The 25,036-nt window shown below is 41.7% G+C and overlaps 1 protein-coding gene across 11 annotated transcripts in view; it reads right to left on the reverse strand.

Annotated features, from left to right (window-relative positions):
- The window catches only part of PSD3 (pleckstrin and Sec7 domain containing 3), a 696,342-nt gene that overhangs the window by 325,260 nt on the left and 346,046 nt on the right, over positions 1-25,036 (reverse strand). For 10 of the 11 annotated variants that reach the window (XM_064272734.1, XM_064272735.1, XM_023551047.2 and 7 more), the window contains one exon: positions 24,207-24,602. In XM_064272734.1, coding sequence (XP_064128804.1) covers positions 24,207-24,602 — 396 coding nt within the window. Of the gene's footprint in view, positions 1-11,122; positions 14,759-24,206; positions 24,603-25,036 lie in introns of those variants that run through there. The other variant, XM_064272739.1, reaches the window with a different exon arrangement.

Genomic DNA, 25,036 nt, shown 5'->3' on the forward strand with positions numbered 1-25,036 from the left:
TATAGAACAAAGCCAACACCAAGGCCAGTGAGTTATAAGCAAGATGATTTGATACCCACGCTTAACACCCTGCCACCCTTACAAGGTTTTAATATGCTTAGGTCTCTGAAGTCATTACAGCATCCCTCAACTTGATGTTTAACCTCATTCCTTACCTGTCACATCTTTTCAAAGATAAATGTCCTGCGTTCTTTAAAAGGGGAAGTGGAAATTAGTTAATAGGATGACAGATATAGCAAGGTAGAAAAAAGAAAGGGGAAGATAATCGCCTCCACCACCACCACCCTAAACACACACACAAAGGCCTTCTAGGCCCACCCTTGGTTTTACAGACGAGGAAACCGACGGATCGAGAAAGAAGTGACTCTTCCTAGGTCTCACAAATCATCTGTAGCAAAGTAGGGAAAACCTAGGTTCTCAGTGCTTTCACTGCTGAAAAGCAGGGCCTCAGTAAAGGACCAGCTGAATCAACAAATGGGAGTAACTGATTTGAGAACATTCTGGACACAGAAATTATACTGCTCCCACCCCATCTGAATACAGACTCCTGGGCATGCCAGGAGCATTCAAGAACAGATAAGAGGAGGAAGAGCCAAGACGGCGGCTTAGTCAGATGCACCATACCGTCCTTACAGCAAAGACCAGAGAAAACAAGTGAAACAGGTACAGATAACAATCCTGGAACCCTGGGCATCAAAAAGGAAGGATAAAGAACTGAACATACTAACCAATAGAAAAAATTGAACAAACACAGCAAAAGAGGAGTAACACAAAGCAGAGGGGCTCTGCCAGCAGTCCCGGCTCAATATGGCCATCTTGAGACAAAGCCAGAAGTGATCCCGGGTGAGGAGCACAGGAAAGCAACTTCACAGCAATCCCATAAGGGATAAAGAAAAACTGTATAAATATAGTTGGACAGAAACAAGGTAAGCAGATCACACTCAGGATATAAGGAAGGAAAACACAGAAAGGAGGGTGAGAATTCCAGGTATCCTGCTGTCCACAGGGCAGGAGGGAGCCAGGATCCAGAGCCAAGCTGAGGTCCCCGACCTCTAGGGTGGGTAGTGCACACGAGACGATGATTCAGCGGAGTATGGGTGGGAGGTCCCCCACCCAACCAGACTCCAGGTGCCCACCCCCTCTTCAACTTAGTCAGGGGCAGATCCCAACTACTGGCTACAGCAGACAGGAAGTGCCTAAGCACCCATGTCTGATAGCCAAAGGGACACACTTCCCCTTTCCCCATCCACCTGATCAGAAGCAGGGGAGGGTCTCATACCCTGGCCACCCCACCCAACCAGAGACCACAACACAAACCGCCCCCCACTCCAGAAGAGCGGCAATAAGTGCACTCCCACAGGCTCACCCACTTGCCACCCACCCCTCCAACTGACTACATGACCACACTCACGCCCACCTGCCACCCAACCCCTGCCCCAACATGGACAGCAACATCGTGCAAGTACGTGTGAGCTCACCTGCCACCCACTCCCCCTACCGCCGAACTAGCAAGCTATGATGACTATGCTAGCGCACAAGCACCCGTCACCCACCCTCAAGCCAGCAACTGGCAGCAATCACGTACACACACACGGACCGACCCACCCCAGACCCAAATAGTGGTGGTAACCAAGTGAGTGGACGTACACCTGTCCACCACCCACTCCCACCCCCATACTGGCAAGCAGCAATAACTGCACGCATGCACATGCCAGCTACTCACTCCCCCTCATTCCACTCAGTGAGCGGCGGCAGCTACATGTACATGCCTGCTCACCACCCACCCCAGACCTGACGAGCAGTGGCACCCACAAGAGCACGCGTGCACACGTCCACTACCTACTCCTCCCAATCCAGAAAGCAGCAAAAACCACACATTCATATGTGTGCATGTCAACCACTCACCCCCTCAACCTGGTGAGTGGCGTGGCAACTGTGCACCTGCACACACACTCACCCACAACCCGCCCCCGACCCAGCAAGCAGTGGTGACCGCATAAGCACAAGTTTGCCTGCCTCCCACTTCCCCCCTAAACCAGCAAATGGAAATGACCATACATCCAAGCGTCTCATGCCAGTCACTTACCCCCCCCCCAACCCCAATGTGGTAGCAACCATGTGCACTTGCCTGCCACCCACCACCCCAAAGCATGGTGATGACTGCGCCCCCTGCTCATCCACCACACCTACCACACCTGCCACTCCACCAACTCGGTGAGGAATACTAACAACTCCTGCACCACTGGATTGATGAAAGATGGTGGCCAGTGCTCACCCAGCCCGCCCTAAGCTGCCATACACCATCAGTGAATAGAAACCCACACTCACACTCTTAGCCGCTTCTTCACCTGCCTAAGAACAGGTGGTGAGTGCTCCAATGTTACCCGACTAGTGGCCAGAGGAGCATGCCCACCCAGCCTGCCTGTAGACATCAAAATAAAACAAAACAAAAAATTAGGATGAAGCAAACAAACATACAATCAACAAATAAATATAAAAGCACCTTAATGCCTCAAAGACAAGAAAAATATCAAATCATGTAAGAGGCAGGTCAAGACGGCTCAAGCCAATGACCAAAATAAAGCCCAAGAAAACCTTCCTGAGTAAGAAGTCGTAATGGACTGACTGGTGAGGAACTCAGGAGACACACACAGGGTCCTCCCTGAGATCGGGATAACACAGACAAAACCAAGGAAAACACCGACAGAGCTCTAGAAGAATTCCGGAAAATAACATGAGGACTAATAAATAAAAAAGATAATTAGAAACCATATAAAAACAGCAACCAGAAATCCAGAAGATTAACAATAAAATTTTAGAAATAGATAACTCAGTGGAGGGACACAGAAGTAGAACTGAATCAAGGAAGACAGAATCACTACAATAGAGGACAAATTACTTGACACTAATGTGTTTGAAGAACATTCAGAATAAAGAATGAAGAAAGCCTAAGAGATATATGGCACATTATCAAGAGGAGTCATTTACACATGACAGGAATCCAGAACAGGAAGAAACAACAACAAAAAAAGAAAGCACAGAGAAAATTTTTGAAGATTCTTCAGCAGAAAACTTTCCTAATGTTGTGAAAGATGACAAGATATCCATCCAAGAAGCTCACTGAACCCGACAGGATAGACCCCAAAAGAAAGTCACCAAGATACATCATCATCAAACTTTCCAAAACCAAAGACAAAAAAATCCTAGGAGCAACTCAGGAAAAATGAACTGTCACCTACAAAGGGGAACCAATAAGACTAAGCTCTGGTTTATTGGTATAAACCATGTTGGAAAGAAGGCAATAGGATAACATATGTAAAACCTTGAAAGAAAAAAAATGCCAACCAAAACTGCCTCTCATATGGCAAAACTAGAACATTTCCACATAAACAGAAATTGAAGTAATTTGTAAAAACCAGACCAATCTTACAAGAAATTATTAAAGGGAGTCCTTTAGACAGAGAAACATCATCATCGGACAACAACCTGAGACTAAGACATATGACATCATCATCCAGATACCAACCAATACAAAGAATTCACAAAAATTAAATAAAGCTACAAGACTGAAAACAGGGAATCAGAGACATCAATCTGTAAAAGATGATTTCAAAATAAAAAGATGGAATAACTGTTGTAGCTACAGAACTATATGGAGAGGAAGTCAAAGCAATATCAAGATATAACAGACTGTCTTAAACTTAGGAAAATAAAGGTAAATTTCGAGGTAACCACAAAGAAAATAAGCCTACTCACCAAAATAAAAAGAAAATCACAAAGACTCAGTACACAAAATCAATAACGATGAAGGAAATGAAAAGAAAATCCATAAACAAGTCAGTACAGAAAAGTAAGCAGAACAAAGGAACTGTCAACACAAGAAAAAGCACAACAAAATGACAGCAGTAAATTTATCCTATAGATGATCACACTGAATGTAAATGAGTTAAATGCACCAGTCAAGAGATAGAGAGTAACAGAATGGATAAAAAAAGTCCCATCAATATGTTGCCTACGAAAGACACACCTCAGACAACGACAAAAATAAGCTAAAAACCAAAGGTTGGGAAAAAAATGTATCAAGCAAACAACAACCAGAAAAGAACAGGAATGGCAATATTAATCTCTGATAAAACAGACTTTGAGCCAAAACCCAATGTAAGAGACAAGAAAGGGCACTATATAATGAATAAAGGGTCAATCCCCCCAGAGGACATAACCACAACAAACCACACCCAACGTCAGAGCTCCAAAATACATTAAAAAAAAAAAAAAATTCTAACCACTGAAAGAGAAATACAATTCCACAATAACAGGAGGCTTCTAACACACTATTTTCAATGAAGGACAGAACAACTAGAAAGAAACTCAAAGATACAGAAGATCTAAACAACACAATTAAGCAACTTGACCTCATAGACATACACAGAACACTGCACCCAACAGCAGCACGGTACGTATTTTTCTCCAATGCACATGGATCATTTGTTCTTCAGAAAGACCATATTTTAGGTCACAAAGCAAGCCTCAACAAATTCAAAAATATTGATAACACAAAAGATCTTCTCAGGTCACAACACTATATAAAATTAGAACTCAGTAACAGGAGGAGCAAGGAAAAAAATCAAATACATGTAAACTGAGTAACATCTTAAAAATCACTGGGTAGTAAATGAAAAGACTCCTAGAACGAAACAACAATGAAAATACAACAAAAGCAGCACTCAGAGGTCAATTTATAGCAATAAACTCACACATCAAAAAAAAAAAAAAAAGGCCAAAATCAATATCTTAACCCTACAACTAGAATAGAAAAAGAGCAGCAAAAGCAGCCCACAGCCTCAAACTCCACAATCTCAGAACCTACTGTACAGCCATGGTAGTCAAAACAACCTGATACTGGTACAATGACAGATACACAGACCAACAGAACAGAATTGAGAACCCAGGAGTGAATCCATCCACCTATGGACAGCTGATCTTCGACAAGAGACCAAGTTCATTAAATGGGGGAGAGAAAGTCTCTTTAACAAACAGTGCTGGCAAAACTGGATATCCATTTGCAGAAAAGTGAAACAAGATCCATACCCCACATCTTACACAAAAACTAACTCAAAATGGACCAAAGACCTAAATGTAAAACCTAAAACTATAAAGATCATGGAAGAAAAAATATGGACAACACTAAGGGCCCTAACAGCATAAGTAGAATACCAACCATAACTAAAAATGTACAAACAGCAGAAGGCAAACTAGATAACTGGGATGTCCTAAAAATTAAATACTTATGTTCATCAAAAGACTCCACCAAAAGAATAAAAAAGAGAACCTACAGGCTGGGAAAAAAATTGGGGCTACAACATACCCGACAAGGGTCTAATCTCTAAAATTTATAGAAAATTGAACACCTCAACAACAAAAAGAAAAACAACCCAATTAAAAAATGGGCAAAGGACATGAACAGACATGTCACCAAAGAAGACATTCAGGCGCTAACAAACACATGAAGAAATGTTCACTATCATTAGCCATTTATCTGCTGCTATCGAGTCAATTCCAACTCACAGCAACCCTATAGGATAGGGTAGAATTGCCCCATAGGGTTTCCAAGGAGCACCTGGTAGATCCGAACTGCTGACCTTCTGGTTAGTAGCTGTAGCTCTTAACCACTACACCACCAGGGTTTCCCATCAGCCATCAGACAGATATAAATCAAAACTACAATGAGGTATCATCCCACCCCAGCAGTAATGACACTGATCCAAAAAAAAAAAAAATTCTGGAGAAGTTGTGAGGAAATTGGAACTCTTGTACACTGTTGCTAGGAATGTGAAATGGTACAATCACTATGGAAAACAATATGGCACTTCCTTAAAAAACTAGAAATACAAGTACCATATGATCCAGCAATATCACTCGTAGGTATATATCCCAAAGAAATAAGAACTGTGACAAGAATAAACATACACACACTCATGTTCATTGCAGCATTATTCATAATATAGCAAAAAGATGGAAGCAACCTAAGTGCTCATCAACGGACGAATGACTAAACAAACTGTGGTATATACACACAATGGAATACTATGCAAAAATAATGATGAATCCATGAAACATCTCACAACATGGATGAATCTGGATGACATTATGCTGAGTGAAATAATTCCACCACAAAAGGACAAATACTGCATGAAACCACTATTATAAACTGTCATGAAAGACCACTATTATAAATAGTCATGAAAAGGCTCATACTAAGAAGAACACTTTTTGATGGTTACCAGGCATGGCAGGGGGAGGGGGGGGAATCACTAAGCAGAGAGTAAACCAAACCTGTTGCAGTCGATTCTGACTCATAGTGACACTACAGGACAGAGTAAAACGGCGCCATAGGGTTTCCAAGGAGCAGCTGGTGGATTCAAACTGTTGACCTTTTAGTTAGCAGCCAAAGTTCTTAACCACTGTACCACCAGGGCTCCGACTAGAGATTAAGCACATGTTAACTCGGGTGAAGGGAAAGGCAGCACACCATATGGGGGAGGTCAGCACAACATGGCCAAGGAAAGGGAAGACACTGATAGGCACAGAAGAATAAAAGGCAACAACGGTAAATATTATTAACATATATAATCCTGTAACAACAGTAAGAACAAGAAATTATGAGTGGATATATAGGTAAATAAGTATGCTGCAAGGTGTGATACAGGAGGTATGGGAGCACACCCATGTGCATACGTAGGTTTGGCTGTGAATATTTCTATGCATGTATTTGTACGTGCTGCATGTATATTCATACATAGAACACACAGGGGGCACAGTCATGGAAACATTTTAGACACAACCAAACACCTCACAAGATGGAGTTACTGGGCTTAAAGGCTAAGGTCCATAGGCTTGGGGGACATCTAGGTCAACTGGCATAACGTAGCTCATAAAGGCAACAATCTACAACCTGCTTTGGTGAGTAGCATACGGGGTCTTCAAAGCTTGTCTGCAGCCATCTATGATACAACTATTGATCTCTCTGTCCGGAGCAAAGGGAAGTGCAGAAAATCAAAGTCTCAAGGAAACAATTAGTCCAAAGGACTAATGGACCACAGGAACCACAGCCTTCACTATGCCTGAGACCGGAAGAACTAGATGGTGTCTGGCTACCACTACTGACAGCTCTGACCAGGATCACAATAGACGGTCCAGTTAGAGTGGAGAAAAAATGTAGAACAAAATTCAAATTCATAAAAAAGACCAGATTTATTGGTCCAAGACTATGGCCCTCAGACATCCTTCTAACTTGGAACTGAAACCATTCCTGGAGATCACCTTTCAGCCAAATAATAGATAGGCCTATAAAACAAACACTAACACCCATGAGGGAAGCGATTCTTAGAACAACTGTCTATGGAGACCAAAAGGGCAACATCATCCCAAAAGTAAAAGGAGAAGGCACAAAGAGGTAGGAAAACCTGACAAATGGAAATGGGGAACTCAGGGTGATAAGGAGCAGTATGCTGATGAATTGCAGGGATTGCAACCAATGCCAGGGAACAATTTATGTATACACTATTGGATGAGAAACTAATCTGCTCTGTAAACCTTCACGTAAAGCACAATTAAAAAAAAAAAAAAAGACACACACACACGGGACAAGTGATCTCCCAGAAGGAGGTGGCACAAAGTTCTACGACACCATAAGACTAGATGGCTACAACTGACCCCACCTTTTTCAAAGCACAAATAGTTCTATTTACCTAAACCAGTAAAAAGGAATATGCCACTGTCCTTCAAATAATCTAATAAAGAACAATTCTTAAAAATTCATAGAGGACTCTGTAGTTTATCTACATTTCACATATCAAAAACCCACTACTGTCCAGTCAATCCTGACTCAGAGCAGCCTTGTGGGACAGAGCAGAACTGCCCCATAGGGTTCCCAAGGCCGTAAATCTTCATGGAAGCAGACTGTCCCATCTTCCTCCCACAGAGTGCCTGGTGGGTTCGAACTGCTGAACTTCCAGTTAGTAGCCATGCACTTAATCACTTTGCCACCAGGATTCCTATATTTCACATACGTTATTTCACCCTCACAAAGGTCCCATTTTGCAAGTGAAAAAACTGAGGACCAAAGAAGCCTTGCCCAAAATCACAGATGTTAAGCAGGAACTCTAGAAACTGAGCCCAGGTGTTTCAACTCCAAGGAGCCCTGGTGGCACAGTGGTTAAAGCACTCGGCTGCTTCCTGAATGGTCTGTAGTTTGAACCCACCAGCCACTCTGTGGGAGAAAGATGTGGGTGTCTGCATCCATAAAGATTTACAGCCCTGGAAACCCGATGGGGCAGTTCTACTCTGCCTTACAGGGTCGCTCTAAGTTGGAATCGACTCGACAGCAGTGGGTTTGGTTTGGGTTTTGATCTTCCAACTCCACATTCAGGGCACCTGCTTCTAAACTACCTCCACCCAGTGTTATTAATGACAAAAAGCCAAACATAACAGTAGGCCCAAGGACTGACTGTACCACACCCTCAGGCCAGCTAAAAAATGACTAAAATCCCTGCTGGAACCCAACACAGGCTCTGCCTCCTCAAAACTTCAGGACTGAGGATTTTCCCAGTAGGTTCTGGCCCCACTGGCCTGCATAAATTCTGGCCTGATCACATGACCCACAATGGGATAGCTAGAATTGGGCCTGTCAAATGCCTTGGGCTCCTGGTGACACAACCCAGGTGTGCAGGGGGGTTCCCTTCAAGGGGGCTCTCAAATATACCACATACTGCACTGCAGAACCGAGGGGGGAAACAAGCTGCACAGGGAGCTGGCAAACCTGACAGAACTTTCTGCACTATGCTGGTACTTTCACACCAGTGAGGCAGTTCAAGATCAGGTCCTACAGAGCTAGGCAGACCCTGCCTTGCAAGGATACACAGAAACCATCCAAGAGGTTCCTTCAGGGGAGTGGGGCCAAGGAGGCTTTGATGTGAATTTTTACCATTGGGATGTATTCTTTTCATAATATTTCTGAAAACTAGACTAAAATTAAATTTAGTCATGGTGGCAAAAGGAGAAACTGCCACTAGATAAGTAAACTAGTAACACCAGAAAATCATTTTAAACAAAACCTTCACCAACACTGATGTGGCCTTTATAAAGCATAGCAGAGGTAAAGAGGCTTATTTGCAAATTGTCTGAAACATGCCCCTGATTGTAACAGAATAAATGGAGCAATCTTTGGAGGTGCGAAACATTGCTGAGCGCCTACTCTGTTGGCACTTCCATGTATTTTAACTTGTTGAATCTCTTTAACAGCCATGGGAAAAAACATATTGTCATGATGCTCAGAGAAGCCGAGTAGCTTTCACACAGCTGCACAGCTCCCAACTCCTAGGACATAAAAAGGGCCACACCAGAAATCCAGATAAGGTCTATAAACAGCTGCCTCCACCACACAGCAAAAGGCAATCTTCACTTGTGGAAAGAACACAGACAGAATGGCCAGCTTCTGGCAATTTTTCCACGTCATTCTTCACGTGGGTCACATGCTGCCTGTGAGGTCCATATGCATACAACGCTGTTCTCCATATTCCAAGATGATGGAGCTAACACACCATCAACAGGAAATGAGCTTTGTGATGGTTTCACAACACTGTTGATGGATCTGCAGTAACCTGCAGTAACCTACCTATTTTTCTATTAGCCCTTCCTGGCACCACAGACTGGAGAGATGGCTGACAGACTGGGAGGGCAAAAGAAGTGCTGCCTGGAACCTTGCCACAAAGAAGTACAAGACGTTTACACAGTGTAAGCATAGCCACAACCCCAAATGCATTCCCACCATTCTCAAAGGTCTAATTCACGTGTGTGATGTAAAGAAGAACCATTTAAACAGTAATAGAACAGCCAATGTTTGCTAATGTTTATGAAGCCTTTATTAAAGCAGAAGAAACCGCTTACTGCTTCCCATGTGTTACACCTCAGCTAATTCTCACCACAACTCAAATTAGGTACTATTACCATCCCAGTTTTACACAGGAAGAAACTGAGGCTCAGGAGTAGTTAAGTAGTAGTAGTAAGAAGCAGAGGTAAACTTAAACCTATGGACCTACGACTCTTAAGTCCAGGCTCATAACCCCAATGCATTATACCTCCCACAAAATGGTTCATGTACTTTTTAAGTATTCTCTTTGTCATTTATTATTAAAGCTATGAAATAAAATGCCCAAGTAGAAGAAACAAATATTTTATATTTGTGGGCTATGTAAGATGAATGCCATTATAAAACACTAAAAACATGAACTTAAAATTAATGAACTTAGAATCTGTAACCAACACAAGAAATGCTAACTTACCCTACACATACACACAAACACACGCATTATAAAAGCTGACTACCCTGCACGCTCCAGTACTAGTGTTCTCAGGGGTTCGTGGGCACTGGTGAAATGAACGTAGTACCAATGCACCAGGCTAGCCCCCTTCTTTAACATCACTGACCTCCCTTATGCCGGGCACTTATTTGTGCCTGTTGAAGCTGATGTCGGAATAAGATCTTCTCAGAGAGAAATTGAGCTAAAATTCCCTCAGCTCCAGATAAAACTTCCAATGCTTTTTTTTCCTTTAGATAAATGGCTAGCCTTTGAAGTTCCAAAGGCAAGGCTGAATTGTAAGATAAAACACCTTTCCATACTAACGGCACAGGCAACTTTCCTTGCAGGGGAGTGATACACCGAAATAAGAACGATAGTCTTGTGCAGTTGCCAGAACAAACCCCACTCAACGACCCAGCTCAAATTGATGACCTTCCAATGCCTGGATGAAGTTTCACAAAAGATAGCTGGAAGCACACACACAATCCAGGGCACCAAGCTCTGTCGACCCAGCAGCTCCTCGGAGCAGCAAACCCCATCAGGGGAAAAATCTCATCTTGCCTAAGTATTTCAGACTCTCCAATTCTCATCATCCTTATTTAGAATACACATAAATTATCATTTTCCTAAATCTAGCCCTATGGCTTTCTTACAATGGTTCTCATTTGAAATAAAGTATTTTCCAATTTTCTGTAACTATACCACCACGCGTAATCCAGCACTGCCTAGAATCAGACAAAGAAAATAAACCAAACTCCAGTTACCTCTGTCAGCAACGGTCTGCCCATAACTTTGCTACGAAAACAAAGAGCATTCTCCCATTCCATCAGCTCAGCAAACTTTCATCTTCTGCAAGCACTCTTGTAATGTACTTCTGAAACTGCTTCTGGGGCCAGTACAAACCGCTACGCGCTGACTGTACAGTGACATTCTCCCAGAATGCCACTGTATCCCTCGGGGGCTGAGGGATGAGAACTTGAAAGAAGTTGAAGGAGTACTTCCCCCTCTACCCAGCCTCCCCTCTAAATCGGCAGCTTCCCTCCAAGTGACCTGTTTCAAAAGTCCAGATGCAATGAAGTCACACATGACCTCATAAACCTCTGGGTTAACTCTTTAGAAGCCAGACCACAAGCTGACAATAGGTTTAAGGAGATAAAATCAGGGAGGGACCAAGGACAACTGCTTTTTGTTTATCTGGAGACAAACTAAATGTTGCTGATTACAGGAGAAAGAAAGCTGGTTCAACATCTTTCAAAAAAAGAAAGTCATTTCAGTATTGTTTTTCTTTAACAGTACTAAGGTTTATAAAGCATTATTTGAAAGACTATGATTTCCTGGAGCACACAAATTCTGGCCCTAAAAGAAAAGATTGAAAAAGCTAACAGAACAGATTTAATTCATTTATCTTATTGTAAAATTCAGCTGTGTTAAATTCATCCTTAATTTTATGTGAATTGTGTTTCTATTTTGATTTCTAGTTGTTTTTTTTTTTTTCCTGTTTTTCTGCCATCTTTAATCTGAAACAATTCATTTGTCCTGTTGTTCAAATTTTGCCTCAGACACTCAGAGGTGGACAAACAGCCTTCACAGCTGTCAAACACAGGCAACGACTGCCACTACCGCACCTGCGAAAACTGCTAGCAGGAGTTGGGCGAGCTGATACAAATGACAGCCACCAGACCTAACCAATGGATAACAGAGTCTGCATCAGTATCCCTAAAGGGAAAGGAGGCTGGTTTTACTCTAATCCTTTTCTTTGGGCTCTTGCTATCTTTGTTGGGATATTACAAGGATCAGGAGGTAAGACAACTAAAGATTACCTTATAAACACAAGGCAGATAAAATGGCATACACTCAAAGAAAATGTACCCTTTCAAGAATGTCCTGATTCACCCAGAAAATTATACTCTATCTTCCACCCAGCAATTTTATCCCTAAGTATATATGTAGCCTAGAGAAACTCTCCCATATTGGCACAAGTAGCCATGTATAAAAAGGTTCACCACCACAGTGAGATAACAAAAATTCAAAACATAGCCAAAATGTCCATCAATTGAAAATAGAATAAGTTATTGCACATTCACATAATATTTACTACACACACACACAAAAAAAAACCAAACCCAGTGCCGTCGAGTCAATTCCGACTCACAGCGACCCTACAGGACAGAGTAGAACTGCCCCACAGAGTTTCCAAGGAGCACCTGGTAGATTCGAACTGCCGACCCTTTGGTTAGCAGCCATAGCACTTAACCACTACGCCACCAGGGTTTCCTAATATTTACTATACAGAAATATAATTAAATGAATAAACTGGGGCTTTATGAATCAAAAATGAATTTCACTTTTGAACAAAAAAAGTCAAGTTTCAAAAGGAAACAAGAAGACAGCATTTATATACAATTCAAAAATGTGAAACAATACACTGTTCACAGACGCACACCTAAATGGGCATGAAGAACAACAGGACAGTTACCTTTAGGGAGGGAAACACAGGAAGCGGACCAAGGAGGCATTCACAGGAGACTGTGATTAGTCTGTAATGTTTTAGTTCTTAAACTGGATGATGAATTTATAGTATCTATTATTTTTTTTTATTATTATTACACACACATTATTTTCCATACTTTTTTGTATGCCCAAAATGTTCTGGAAGTTTTTAAAAGTCAACTACATAATGGCTACCTATATGTATAACTGCACCTGTTCGGTCTGGAAAATGAAGCATACAGGTTAATAATATCCTTAACTCCCTCTGTCCAACTCACCAAATCCAAGCAAACCAAACCTGCTGCCATTGATTCCGACTCATAGCGACCCTATAAGACAGAGTAGCACTGCCCCATAGAGCTTCCAAGGAGTGCCTGGTCGATTCAAACTACCGACGTTTTTGGTTAGCAGCTGTAGCACTTAACCACTAGCCACCAGGGTTTCCAAATCCAACCAGCTGCTACTAATTCTGCCTGTTTGGCTCCCTCTATTTGGAAAGCCTCCCGCCCCTGGGCAACAATTTACACATATCCACCTCATCCTTCAAAGCCCATCTCAAAAAGCAACACTTCCACAAGGGCCTCCATGACACCCCAGCTGGAAGCAGCCCCGACCTCTGACCCTCACCAGTCTTGCTCTCTAGGCTCTGTACTAGAGTTATCTGCGAAGTTATCGTATTTTCCCCTTGTTTGGGATACACCTTAGTACCTAGACTAGAACAGCTGCTCAATATGTAAGTTCTTCATTCAGCAAATACCAAGTGCCCAGTAGTGCTGGTGACTGTATCAGAGGCTCTCTGAATCCTAAAACTAAGACTTGAGAACTCCACAGCCTAACAGGAAGGACCAGTCTGTACTTGACTATAGTATTATACGATGGATCCTGAAATAGACGTTAACTGAGTGTTGAGTGTGAATAATGAACTTTTATGATTTTGTTTCACAACAGTACTATTCAATCCCTCTTATTTTCCCAGGCTGAAGAGCTTATATTACTACTTTTGACGAGAAAATGTTAGCTTGTTTATGCTGAGGTGGTACTGCTAAGTAATTATAAATAAAACAAACTATCATTAAAATTCCTCGCCTTCAAGTAATCTAAGGCTTTTAGAATTATTACAGATTTACAACATCCTAGGTCAATCTCACCACAGTCCATTCATACCAAGTTGACTCTGAAGAAGTTTTAAAGACAGTAATTCAAGCAGTGTTATTATAATAACTGCTAACATTTATTGAGTACTTATCAGTGCCAGTAAATTATTGTCCCTTCTTCTAGATGAGGAAGTTGAGGCTTAGAAAGCTAATTCACCAAAAGCTAATCCGAAAAAGTCTGGCTCAAGAACCCACACTTAACCACTAAACCATACTGCTTCCTAGCGGGGAAATCAACCAACTGCTGTATTTCTAGAGTAGGGGTGGACAAAGATGTTACAAGAATTCATTCTGAGGTTCACAGCCAGGGTCACTCACTTTTTCAAATCTACTGAGAGAGTTCTCTCCTCCTTCCATCGCAATTACCATCAACCGGCCTGCTCCATCAAAAACAGTTACCGTGTCTTTTCTGCCTCTAATCAGTTTCCATTTCCAAAGCTTATCAAACACTAAAGGGCTTGTGAGTCACCTGGGAATCTGTTAAAATTCAGGTTCTGATTAAGTGAGTCTGGGGTAAGGGCTGATATTCACGTTTCTAACGAGCTGACAGATGGCGCCTATGATGCCGGTCAGAGGACCACACTTGGAGTAGCAAGGGGTCTGACAACCAAGGTTGCACATTAGAATCACCTGGGAAGCTTTTCAACCTATCAGTGTCCAGGTTCCACCCGAGACCAATAGAATCAGAATCCCTGGTGGTGAAGCCTGGGGAATCAGAGTTTTAAAAAGCTCCTCACATAATTCTACTCTGCCGTCAAGTCTGAGAACCAACGTTTCAGAGCCTTAAACACTGACCTTCCCTGTCAGCAGTTCTCAAACATCTATATATATATATATATATATATATATATATATATATATATATATATATATATATATATATATGAAATCCTGGCGGCATAGTGGTTAAGAGCTACGGCTGATAACCAGAAGGCGCTCCTTAGAAACTGCATGGGGCAGTTCTACTCTGTCCTATAGGGTCACTATTAGTCAGAATCGACTCCACGGCAATGAGTTTCAGTTTTTTATAGGAGAGAGAGAGACCGCCTTGGGCATCTCATTAAAACTCTAATTTATTAGGTCAGGTGTGGGGCTTGTAATTCTGCAGTTCTAACAAGCTCCCAGGTGAATGCTGTTGGGCGGCAAGATGGCTGGGTAGAGAGACTACCAAATCTCAGAAGTTCAACGTGTGTGATTTATAAAGCTTCCCTGTCATAATTTTAGACCCAGAGACCAGTAGAGATGGTTCAGGCAAAGACATCTGAAATAAAGGTATGGATGGGGATTATGAAGCCAAAGCATTTATTTAGTATCTAGCATTGCTTTAGATGGAGTTTAATATTAATCCTCATTAGCATTCCTGAAAGAGATTATAACCAACTTCCCTTGGATCACGACTATTGTGTGTCTTAGGACTGAATAATGGGAGCCAATTCAATATAGGCTCGTAGTTGTACAGGAAGCATATGAAATCATAGAAGAAAATAATTAGAAAAGAAAAATGAGATTCAAGTATTGAAAATGTGCCCATTAGAGCTTCAGGTGAATTCATATTCCTATTTAAAATACATTGACAATATTATTTAGGGATGATCATTTTTTTTTCCTCCCCAAACTTCAGTCACTGAGTAACATTTATCCAGTGTTACAAATCTGGTGTTGAGACCTCTGCTGAGAGGAAATGTGACTGCTGTCTTTAAAAATTAAATACTGCCCTGATACATAGTAAAAACGTTGTCGTATTTTCACAACCAATTAAAATATTAACCGCCATTTCAGTTTTTATTTAGATCCATGATTCTCCTTATAAGAATTTATACCTCCTTTATCTTTTGAAGTCTCCAGTCTTTGATAAAAGATCATCCATCCATATCACCAATTCTATCATACCACAGCGGTCCTTCACACTATATCTACCCAAGGACACTGCTTTCGTTTTATGGCTCTTGTAAAGCCACATAAACCAAAGAATTAGAACTTCTCTGGGAAACTTCTCTGGGAAACCTTATTTCCAAGCCAGAGCATTTCCTGAAGTCATCCCTAGTTTACACAAGAGGCCCCCAAGAGGGAGGGCCTAAGGCGAGCATAGCCAGAGCCACTCAGACCTATCTGGGTCCTGAAAGTAAAAACGATGACAAGAGCATGTAGTTTCCACACTGGGCTCTCTGACAATTCACTGCCGGAGAAGTGAGGGAAGCACAGAAGAGCTACCAGGAAACTCATCTTAAAAGGCACGTTCTCTACAAAGACAGAAAAATACACAGAGATGCTGTGTGAGCATCTCTCAAGCCCCTTCTCAGTCCAGTCCTCATCCTGAGAGCCTTCTCCCTCCCACAGCTGCAAGCCTCACCTTTAAATCCCGGTGCCATAGAGTTATTCAGGCTCATAGTGACCCTGTAAGACAGAGTGAACTGCCCCATGGAGTTACCAAGGAGGGCCTGGTGGATTTGAACTGCCAACCTTTTGGTTAGCAGCCATAGCTCTTGATCACTATACCACCAGGGTTTCCCACCTCTAAATGGATGACTCCAAAGTCTCTTCAGGGGATCCTCAATCCCACAGACCACCAACCCCCTCGCTCTCCTACAATTTAACCTGTTTAAAACTGACCCCACTACAGGGTACCCTACAAACCTTGCTTCCCTCCCCAATTCCTGTTGATTTTTTCTTGATTCAGTAAATCATCCGTGCTTGAAATTTCACAGTCATTTTTCACTTGGCCCCTCACACCCTATATTCAAACACTCACCGAGCACTGCATCTTTTTCCCTTTACCAGGCTGCTTCTTATTTATCCCTTAGACTACTGTAAGACCCACGGTAAGTTTAAAATGAATGTCCACAGCTACAACTTGGTAAACTCTTAAAACTAAACTGTAAATTTGGTGGAAAGGTTTTATTTCAATTTTACCAGGCTTTATTTCCATTTTACCAATAAGGAATCAGAGGTTTCATGAAGTGAAACATGTCCCATGATCCCCAGTAAAGAGGATGACTTGAACTCCTTTCTCCTGAGCCGAAGTCCCCATATTTATTCCACCACACTGCAGTACACTGCACTTTTCAAAAAAGAAAGAGAGGTTTCCGGGAGACCCACATTAAGTGTTTTGGGTAGCTCCAAGCTGGGAGGATTGGGTGCTAGCAGCTCAGAGGCTGATACAGGGTTTGGGCACATGGCTGGGTGGCAGGAGGACTTTTCTTCAGGTTATGACTGTTGCTGGTATGATTACTAATTTTCATTTAATTATTTCCTGTATGTGCCAAATATTGTTAGGCCACTTTATTTTCTCCTTTTGATTTTTTTACTTGATTAATCTCACTTACTCATCCCTCCTTTAAAGTTAAAAATCCATTGCCATTGAGTCGATTCTGAGTCACAGCGACCTACAGGACAGAGTAGAACTGCCCCAGAGGGTTTCCAAGGCTGTAAATCTTTATGGAAGCAGGCTGCCAGATCTTTCTCCCCTGGAGCGCCTGGTGGGTTCAAACCGCCAACCTTTTGGTTAGCAGCCAAGCACTTAACCGCTGTGCCACCAGGGCTCCTTACCCTTTAAAATTAAAAAAAAAAAAAACCAAACCCGTTGTCATCAAATCGATTCCAACGCAGAGCAAACCCATAGGACAGGATAGAACTGCCCCATAGGGTTTCCAAGGAGCGTCTGGTAGATTCTAACTGCTGACCTTTTGGTTAGCAGCTGAGCTCTTAACCACTGTACCACCAGCGCTCCAAGTTAAACCATTAATTCCATGTTATACTGGGAAAGGTTTCCAGATTTTGTGCAACTCACATGAGATTAGAGACCCAGTAAGTAACCGAGGCAGGATTTGAGTCCACCCTGACTGACTCCGAGACCCGGTTGAGCCCTGAGCCCTCCTCGTGCAGCAATAACTCTTTGAGAACAAAATCCACCATTACAACGACTTTGGGAACATGAAAAAGAGAAACGAGAACCTCTTTTTCTGTAAAACAAATTTTAAAACATAAAAGGATCAGAGAGATTACTGAAGCAAAAGCAACCCAATGATGGACCTGTGGGGCAGCAGAGCTTCCCGCTCCTTACAACGTTAAGTTGGCAGCTCCATGGTTAGCCAATCTTTTAAGACGGTTTTACAAGATTAAAGTTTTTTCCTCTGTCACCAGCTTAACTAATATCACATTATTTTAATTTATTTCAAGACGTATATGCTATATTAAAATGCCTACAGATTTTATTGAAATTAGGATACTGAAAGAATTTCTGAAGTCACACTTCAACAAATCTCTGTATTAATCTCGTTTGATGTGAATCTTGTTTCTCCCTAGACAGAAAGCTGCTAAGGAAAGAGAAAACTGAGGAAAAAAGAGGAGAGTTCGGAGTACCAGTATTTCATTTGAGGAAGGGGGCGAGGGGAGACAAAAGGAAAGCAGAAAACCACAAATATCAAATTCAGAGTGGACTGAGGGCAGACTGAAGCACTCAGGCATATTAGTCGCACACAGATGCGATTCATCTCTTCTGCCGTGTTCTTCTGCATCCTGAACAATATCTGACAGAAAACTAGGAAGCTGAGACACCAAATACATCTATTACACTGAGAGGACCATTTTAAGAAGCATTTTTTTCTATTTCAAAGAATCAGAAGAGAAGCTCCTGCCATGTCACTGGATTCACTGTCTCTCTTTTCTTCTTTGGCCCAACCCAAGCTCAAGAGAAATGGACAATATCCTGCTCTGTTAGTGGTCACAATGACAACATTTGTGCCCTGGAAGCTTCAGGTCAGAACTTACTGATTGGAGTCGTGGTCATCAGCTGATAGGCCGGCAAGGGAGAAGCACCCAGACACAAAGGATCCCATTGGAACATGTATAACTGTAAGTCTCTAATTATCCTTTCTAATTTTGGATCCATGTGACTGGACTTTACACAGCACCGCTGACCCCCCGTCAGCCTGAGTGCTATGTAGCTGGACCACAAAGGGAGATGATGCTACTCTTTGCTCCTTCATTAAAATATTGTATTACATTCGTATGGTGAGGTATTTCCGGGCCGGCATGTGGTTCCCTGGTTAATATTTAGTGTTCAGATCAGTCAAAGCACTTGCGATAATTTAACTGCTATTGTCCATATTTGTTCCAGGGCTTTTAAGGGGCTTGTTCACCTTGCAGAGAGCGATGGACTTATTATCACAAAGGTATTTTATCATTTAAAAGGCAGGTAGTGGGCACAAGTACTCTAAAAGAGAAGTCCTCCCTAACCTGATACCTGAATATTATAAATTTGAGATATTTTCTTCTTCTGACTTAAGTGGGGAGAGTAACGGGGCAGAATAATCTGCCTCTGGCCACCAAACCACGGCTAAATCCAAGATCGGGAGGTGTTCCTGACAAAGGGACCTGAAATCTGCTAAAGTGCTACAACATCCTAATTATCTTCCCCAACCATTTCTGCCTTCTTTCAGTAAGCAACACAACAGAGAACAAGTACAATGTCATCCTGCATTCAAAAGAAATCACTGTCAAATACTGCCACTGAAATAATTTTAAGGGCAAAGTAAAGGCACAATTTAAAACAGAAAAGTATTTTAAAATATACCTAGGGGATGCCAAAATAAATACATATTTGTTTTGAAACCAAAAAGAAAATACTTGGCTCTGTTTAGGCTCTACCATGAAATCATGAGCACTTGTGCAGATTATTTCATGTTTCAGTCAGCAAAAAACAGAGCATGGGCTCTGGAGCCTGACTGCCTGGGTTCAAATCCTGGGTCTGCCACTTACCACCTGTGTGATCTTGAACAAGTTACTTAGCCTCTCTGTACCTCAGGTTCCTTATTAGGCAAATGAGAATACTAATATTTCCTTCTTCCCAGCTTGTTATTAAGCACCACGTATTTGCTAAATAAACAAAGCCTATGGGATGTGCATGATATGAAGTTTTGTTTAGAGACTAGCTTAAGTAATCTTACAGTATTTTCTACTGGCTGACAGCTAACACTTTAAGGTTTTAAGACCAAAACTTAGTAGACATGAGCTTAATTTTTTTTTTTTTTTTTTGGTTAATTTCCGGCTACCATCACGGAATCATTATCAGGGTACGTCTAATTGGTCTCATCATTCCCTGTCCTTGGCCCCATCCTTAGAGTTCAATAGCCAGACCCCTCATCTATTACTGAGGCAACAGGCAAGACAAGCGAATAGAAATAACTCCAGACATACGTGCTTGTTTTATTCCTCACTTTTCTTTTGTAAAAATCTTCTTGATATCACAACATTTATTCACAAAGTTAGAAAAACTCATTTTTTCCCCACATTCTAACACTTTGCCCCGGGTGCTGGGCTGAGGGGAGTCCATTGTGTTGACTACTGCACAATCAGCAGTCTAGTCTGGATCTCCTTACAGGCTCAATACCTGTCTGCTCCTTTACCTCTGCACAGGGATGTTTTAATGCAGAAGAAATCAAAAATCCCGTGCATTGATTACTTTAAAATTTTATGGACAGAGGTTTATAAATGATTTGGTAAACATTTTCTCCAAATGAACACACACAAAACAACCACCAGCTCTACATTTAGAGCTTAGTTTCCTGAAAACAGACCAACTCCAAGACTTTTGGTATAACTTTATAGGCATATGGCAGGAGAGAAAAGAGATCAAAAGAAAGAATAAAGATGTTAAAGGCCAGACAGCCTAGAACAGCGGAAGTACCTAATCCTACGAGTCGGGCAACTGGAATTCTGGTTCCGGATCTGTCACTAGAAAGCCACGTGACCACGGGTAATTCACCCCCACCAAGCTGGGACTCAAATTCTCCACTATTAAATGAGGTTATCTAAGGTCTTGTTCAAGCTCTAAAACGTCATGATTCTTCAACGCACCATGCTAACACAATTCTTCTGGTGCTGCAACTTGTCCAACACGCACCAAAACAGGGCAGAAAATACATGAAGAAAAACAAGAAGGCTATTCTAGTTTCCCTACAGATTCTTAGGATCATTAAGTCCTGCTCTGTGTTTTTCGCTATGGGTCAGCATTGACTCGATGGCAATGGGTTTAATGGGTTTCTATGTTTTTTTACCCCAGAACATAGACATATATCACAAAACAAAGCTTCCTTCACCCATAACTGCTTATTATATTTTCATGCCAACTCAAAGAACACAAAACGGGGTGCCCTACTAAGTTGTTCAGTCCCAGTTAGGAGTGCTCCAAGCAGGGTTGAATGACCACCCGCTCGGAATGACGGAGGAAGAATTCCTGAGCTGGGTGGGAAGCTGTGCTGGCTAACCTCTAAGACACCTCCCATTCAGTAGGAGAATCTGGTCATTTATCACCAGGCAAGGTCTTTCTGACAACGCAGCTGACACAGCCGAAACTTCACCTGGAGACAGCTTGCAGTGCACCACTGTCAAAATCCGAGATGCTGAAATACTGTAACCTAAGCCAACACACTGTCTCAACTGTATTTAACTCTAATCATACTAATGACAAGGATTCCCCGGGTGGCGAAAAAGGTTAAGTGCTCAGCTACTAACCAACAGATCGGTGGTTTGAATCTATCCAGAAGTGCCTCGGAAGAAAATTCTGGCGATGCGCTTGCAAAAGGTCACAGCCATTAAAAACCTCTGGAGCACAATCCCCTGACACACGTGGGGTCCCCATGAGTCAGAATACACTCGAAGCCAACTGGTTTGGGTTTCTTCTTGTTTTTGAATATACTAACGACGGGCACCTACGCTGTCTTACACGATGGCTGCTTCCTACTCTAAGCACGCAAACCATACATTTAACAAACCTTTCACCCAATTCCTTCCTGACCGGACTCTCAGACGGACATCTCTTGTCTTCATTTACCTCCCCTCCCTGGGGTTCCTGCAGTAAAGCAGCTCAGCCCCAAACACCTCGGCACCTCAATTCATTTTTGGTCTGTAATACAAACACCTTCTACTCACCCCAGAAAGCTGCATAGGAATTTCAACAAAACCATCTGCTTATCTGTCCTACAGCATTTTATAATCATGTACAGTTATCAGAGAAAATGATGAAACAGGACCAAAGTGGCACCTTTCTCTCAGAGTGACAGGAATTCTAAATGTGGGCTTATAAGCCAGTCAATTCAGATTCCAACACTGATTCAAGCTCCTATCTTGTACCAGTCACTATGCTAGGTGCTTTAATCTATATTAACCTTTTAACTTTAACAGTCACACAGGGCACTGAATATCATTAACCCCATTTTGCAAATAAATTGGGTTTCAGAGAAAATCAGTGGCTTGGCCAAATTCTTCTGCTTTCGAGCCTTGTGTTCTTTTCATTAGCTCACTGTGACCCAGTAAGACAGCCAACATCCACGGTCCATTTCACACGGAAATGCTCAGCTAACATGTTATGACGTGCCAGTCTTGAATTTGCTCATCCAACGAACATAAATCTTTAACACAGGAAGGACTGCTAAAGAAACGTTCACGGAAAGCCTGTAATATGAATACTGACTTTAAAAAAAGAAGTGGATCTTTTTTTTTCATACAGCATTAAAATAGTTTATCCCCATTCAACACATACATACTTTAATTCATGAAAAACAGATCAAAACTAAATACACTTCATCTTTATGTTTAGCATCCTCTGTCTACTGATGGAGGTGCAAAGTACAGGCACGTGACCTAAGGATGACAAGCAAAAAGAAATGAAATGCTGGATAATCCATAAGCAGACAGGGAACCCCTAAATGACAGGTCTGGCTTGTGTAGCCTGTATAATTTGCGATTTTATCTCCCAGGCAGACTTAAATACTAAATTAGAGACACAGAATATTTATAGCTTTGACCAAGGTACCAATTCATTTAAGCACCAGTATAATCAGATCCTTCCTCCACAGTCTCAGAAACAGGAAGACATCCCAACATAACAGGACATCACAGAGCAAAGGGCTGGATGTGACTTTGGTGACCCTGTAATCCAATAAACTCAATTTATAATTAAGCAAGCTCTAGCCTAATCAAACAAGCTGCTCCAAGTCATCAACCAATATCAATGCCAGAATTAAAGCCAAGATCTCCCAATGTTCTTTTCACAGCACCATGCCACTGTCATCAAAACTACATCGGATGCACAACCAAAAACCTCATGGGATTTGGTTTCTTGGTTTGGAAGTTTACGGTCATGGTTTCATGAGCTATCCCGGTCAATCTGCCTAATAACATGTTTAGTGCTTCTGTTCTACCTCCTAGTTCAATGCATAGTGCCTGGGGTCTTAAAAGCTTGCAAGCAGCCATCCAAAGCATAACAATTGGCCTCTATTCACCCGGAGCAATGCAAGAAGAAGGAGAGTCAGAAACAGGAAGAGGACATGGAATGTCTGCCTAATTTCCTCTAAGAACAACTGCCTCCTTTGCCATGAGACCAGGACTAGATGGTGCCCAGCTACCATTACTGAACATTGTGATCAAAGATTCCACAGAAGAATCCTGATTCAAAGGGGTAAATATAGAACAGAATTTCAAATTCTCATGGACTCCAGACTTCAGGGAGCCATGAAGGTTAGATAAACCCCTGAAACTATTTCCCTGAGGTAATCTTTACACCTTAAACAAAAAATATTCCCTAAAGTCTTCTTAAAACCAAACAATAGTTTAGCTTAACTAGTGAAAAATGTCTACCCTGAGCATTATGCTCTTTTAAGAACTATCTACATGGGATCAAATTGACAACAGCAACTCAAAAGATTAGGTAAGAACCTTAGGGAGCTATGAATTTATGTTAATGGGGAAGGAACAACTCATAAAAAGAAGGTGAGAATGGTTACACAACTCAAAAAATGTAATCAATGTCACTAAAAGGTACATGCAGAAACTGCTGAATTGGTGTAGGCTCTGCTGTATATATTCGTAACAAAATAAATAAAATTACGTATTAAAAAAACTACATCGAAGCAGATTTGTCAGAGTTGACACTTACTCATCACCCACAAATATTTGTTCAATATCCAATTTATATATGGTAATCCAGGAAATAACACCAAATAGAATGACTATAGTCTGCCAAGTTGGCAAACATTTAAAACATATATTGCCTGCCCCTAAATTTCAAATTGTTTTACTCACATCATTCGTTTACATCCACAGAAGCTGGCCAAATGCCTTTAAAATATATTCCCTACTCAGATTTTCCAAAAAGAGAACGCTACAAAAACAAACACTGTGAGATTAATGAGAATGTAACCAGTACCTTCCCCAGAAAGCAATCTCAGGGGTGCCTTTCATGTAGATGGAGTCAGTGGAGTCATTCAGGCCATTGGTGATCCCACTAGAATAGCCCATCACTATTCTGCCATCTGCTGAGACACTCAGGACATCTTGCTGTCCTCCCCCTGATGTCCTCTCCAAGAACTGACCGCCCTCTTTAATACGCTGCTGTATCATTGGCGTGAGGGGCATTTCAAAACTAAAATAGCTATCAGGCTCCGAGTACAATGTCTCCAACGACTCTGCGCTGTAGTATAAAGAAGTGTTGTCCAAAATGGTTTCAAACTGGGAGCTGTACACATCAGTGGAGTCTTCTGTATACCCCGGCCCCAGGATGTCATCGTCCCCTTCTCTGATGTGCTCCTCCTGCTCAGGAATCCTGGAAAGGAAATAAAAGTCATGAATTTCAGTATTAGGTCAACTAAAAAGGTAATATTCTGTAGAGCTAACACTTGCATTTACTGGGTTTATGCCTTAACATATCTGGGAGGAAGATACCACAGAAACATATTGAAGTTGAAAAAACTCTTAGCATTCAAGTGCTACACTACCCTATAAATGATTTAATATAGTTTCATACTAACTGCTTAGTATGTGAGTACATCTGGTCCAATGAATATCTGAATAAAATTTAAAATTCTCATTTTAACCAACTAAACTCCACAAATTCAGATCAACAACCACAATCACTCTTAGTTATAACAGAACAAATAAATACGTCACGTAAATTTAATGGAGTAAAAATACACTAAACTTTCATCATTCCATTAATACTCTCTGATTAAACAAAACCAATCGCCCTCAGGAGCCCTG

Source organism: Loxodonta africana, chromosome 19, assembly GCF_030014295.1.
Source record: "Loxodonta africana isolate mLoxAfr1 chromosome 19, mLoxAfr1.hap2, whole genome shotgun sequence".
NCBI classification, from domain to species: Eukaryota; Metazoa; Chordata; class Mammalia; order Proboscidea; family Elephantidae; genus Loxodonta; species Loxodonta africana.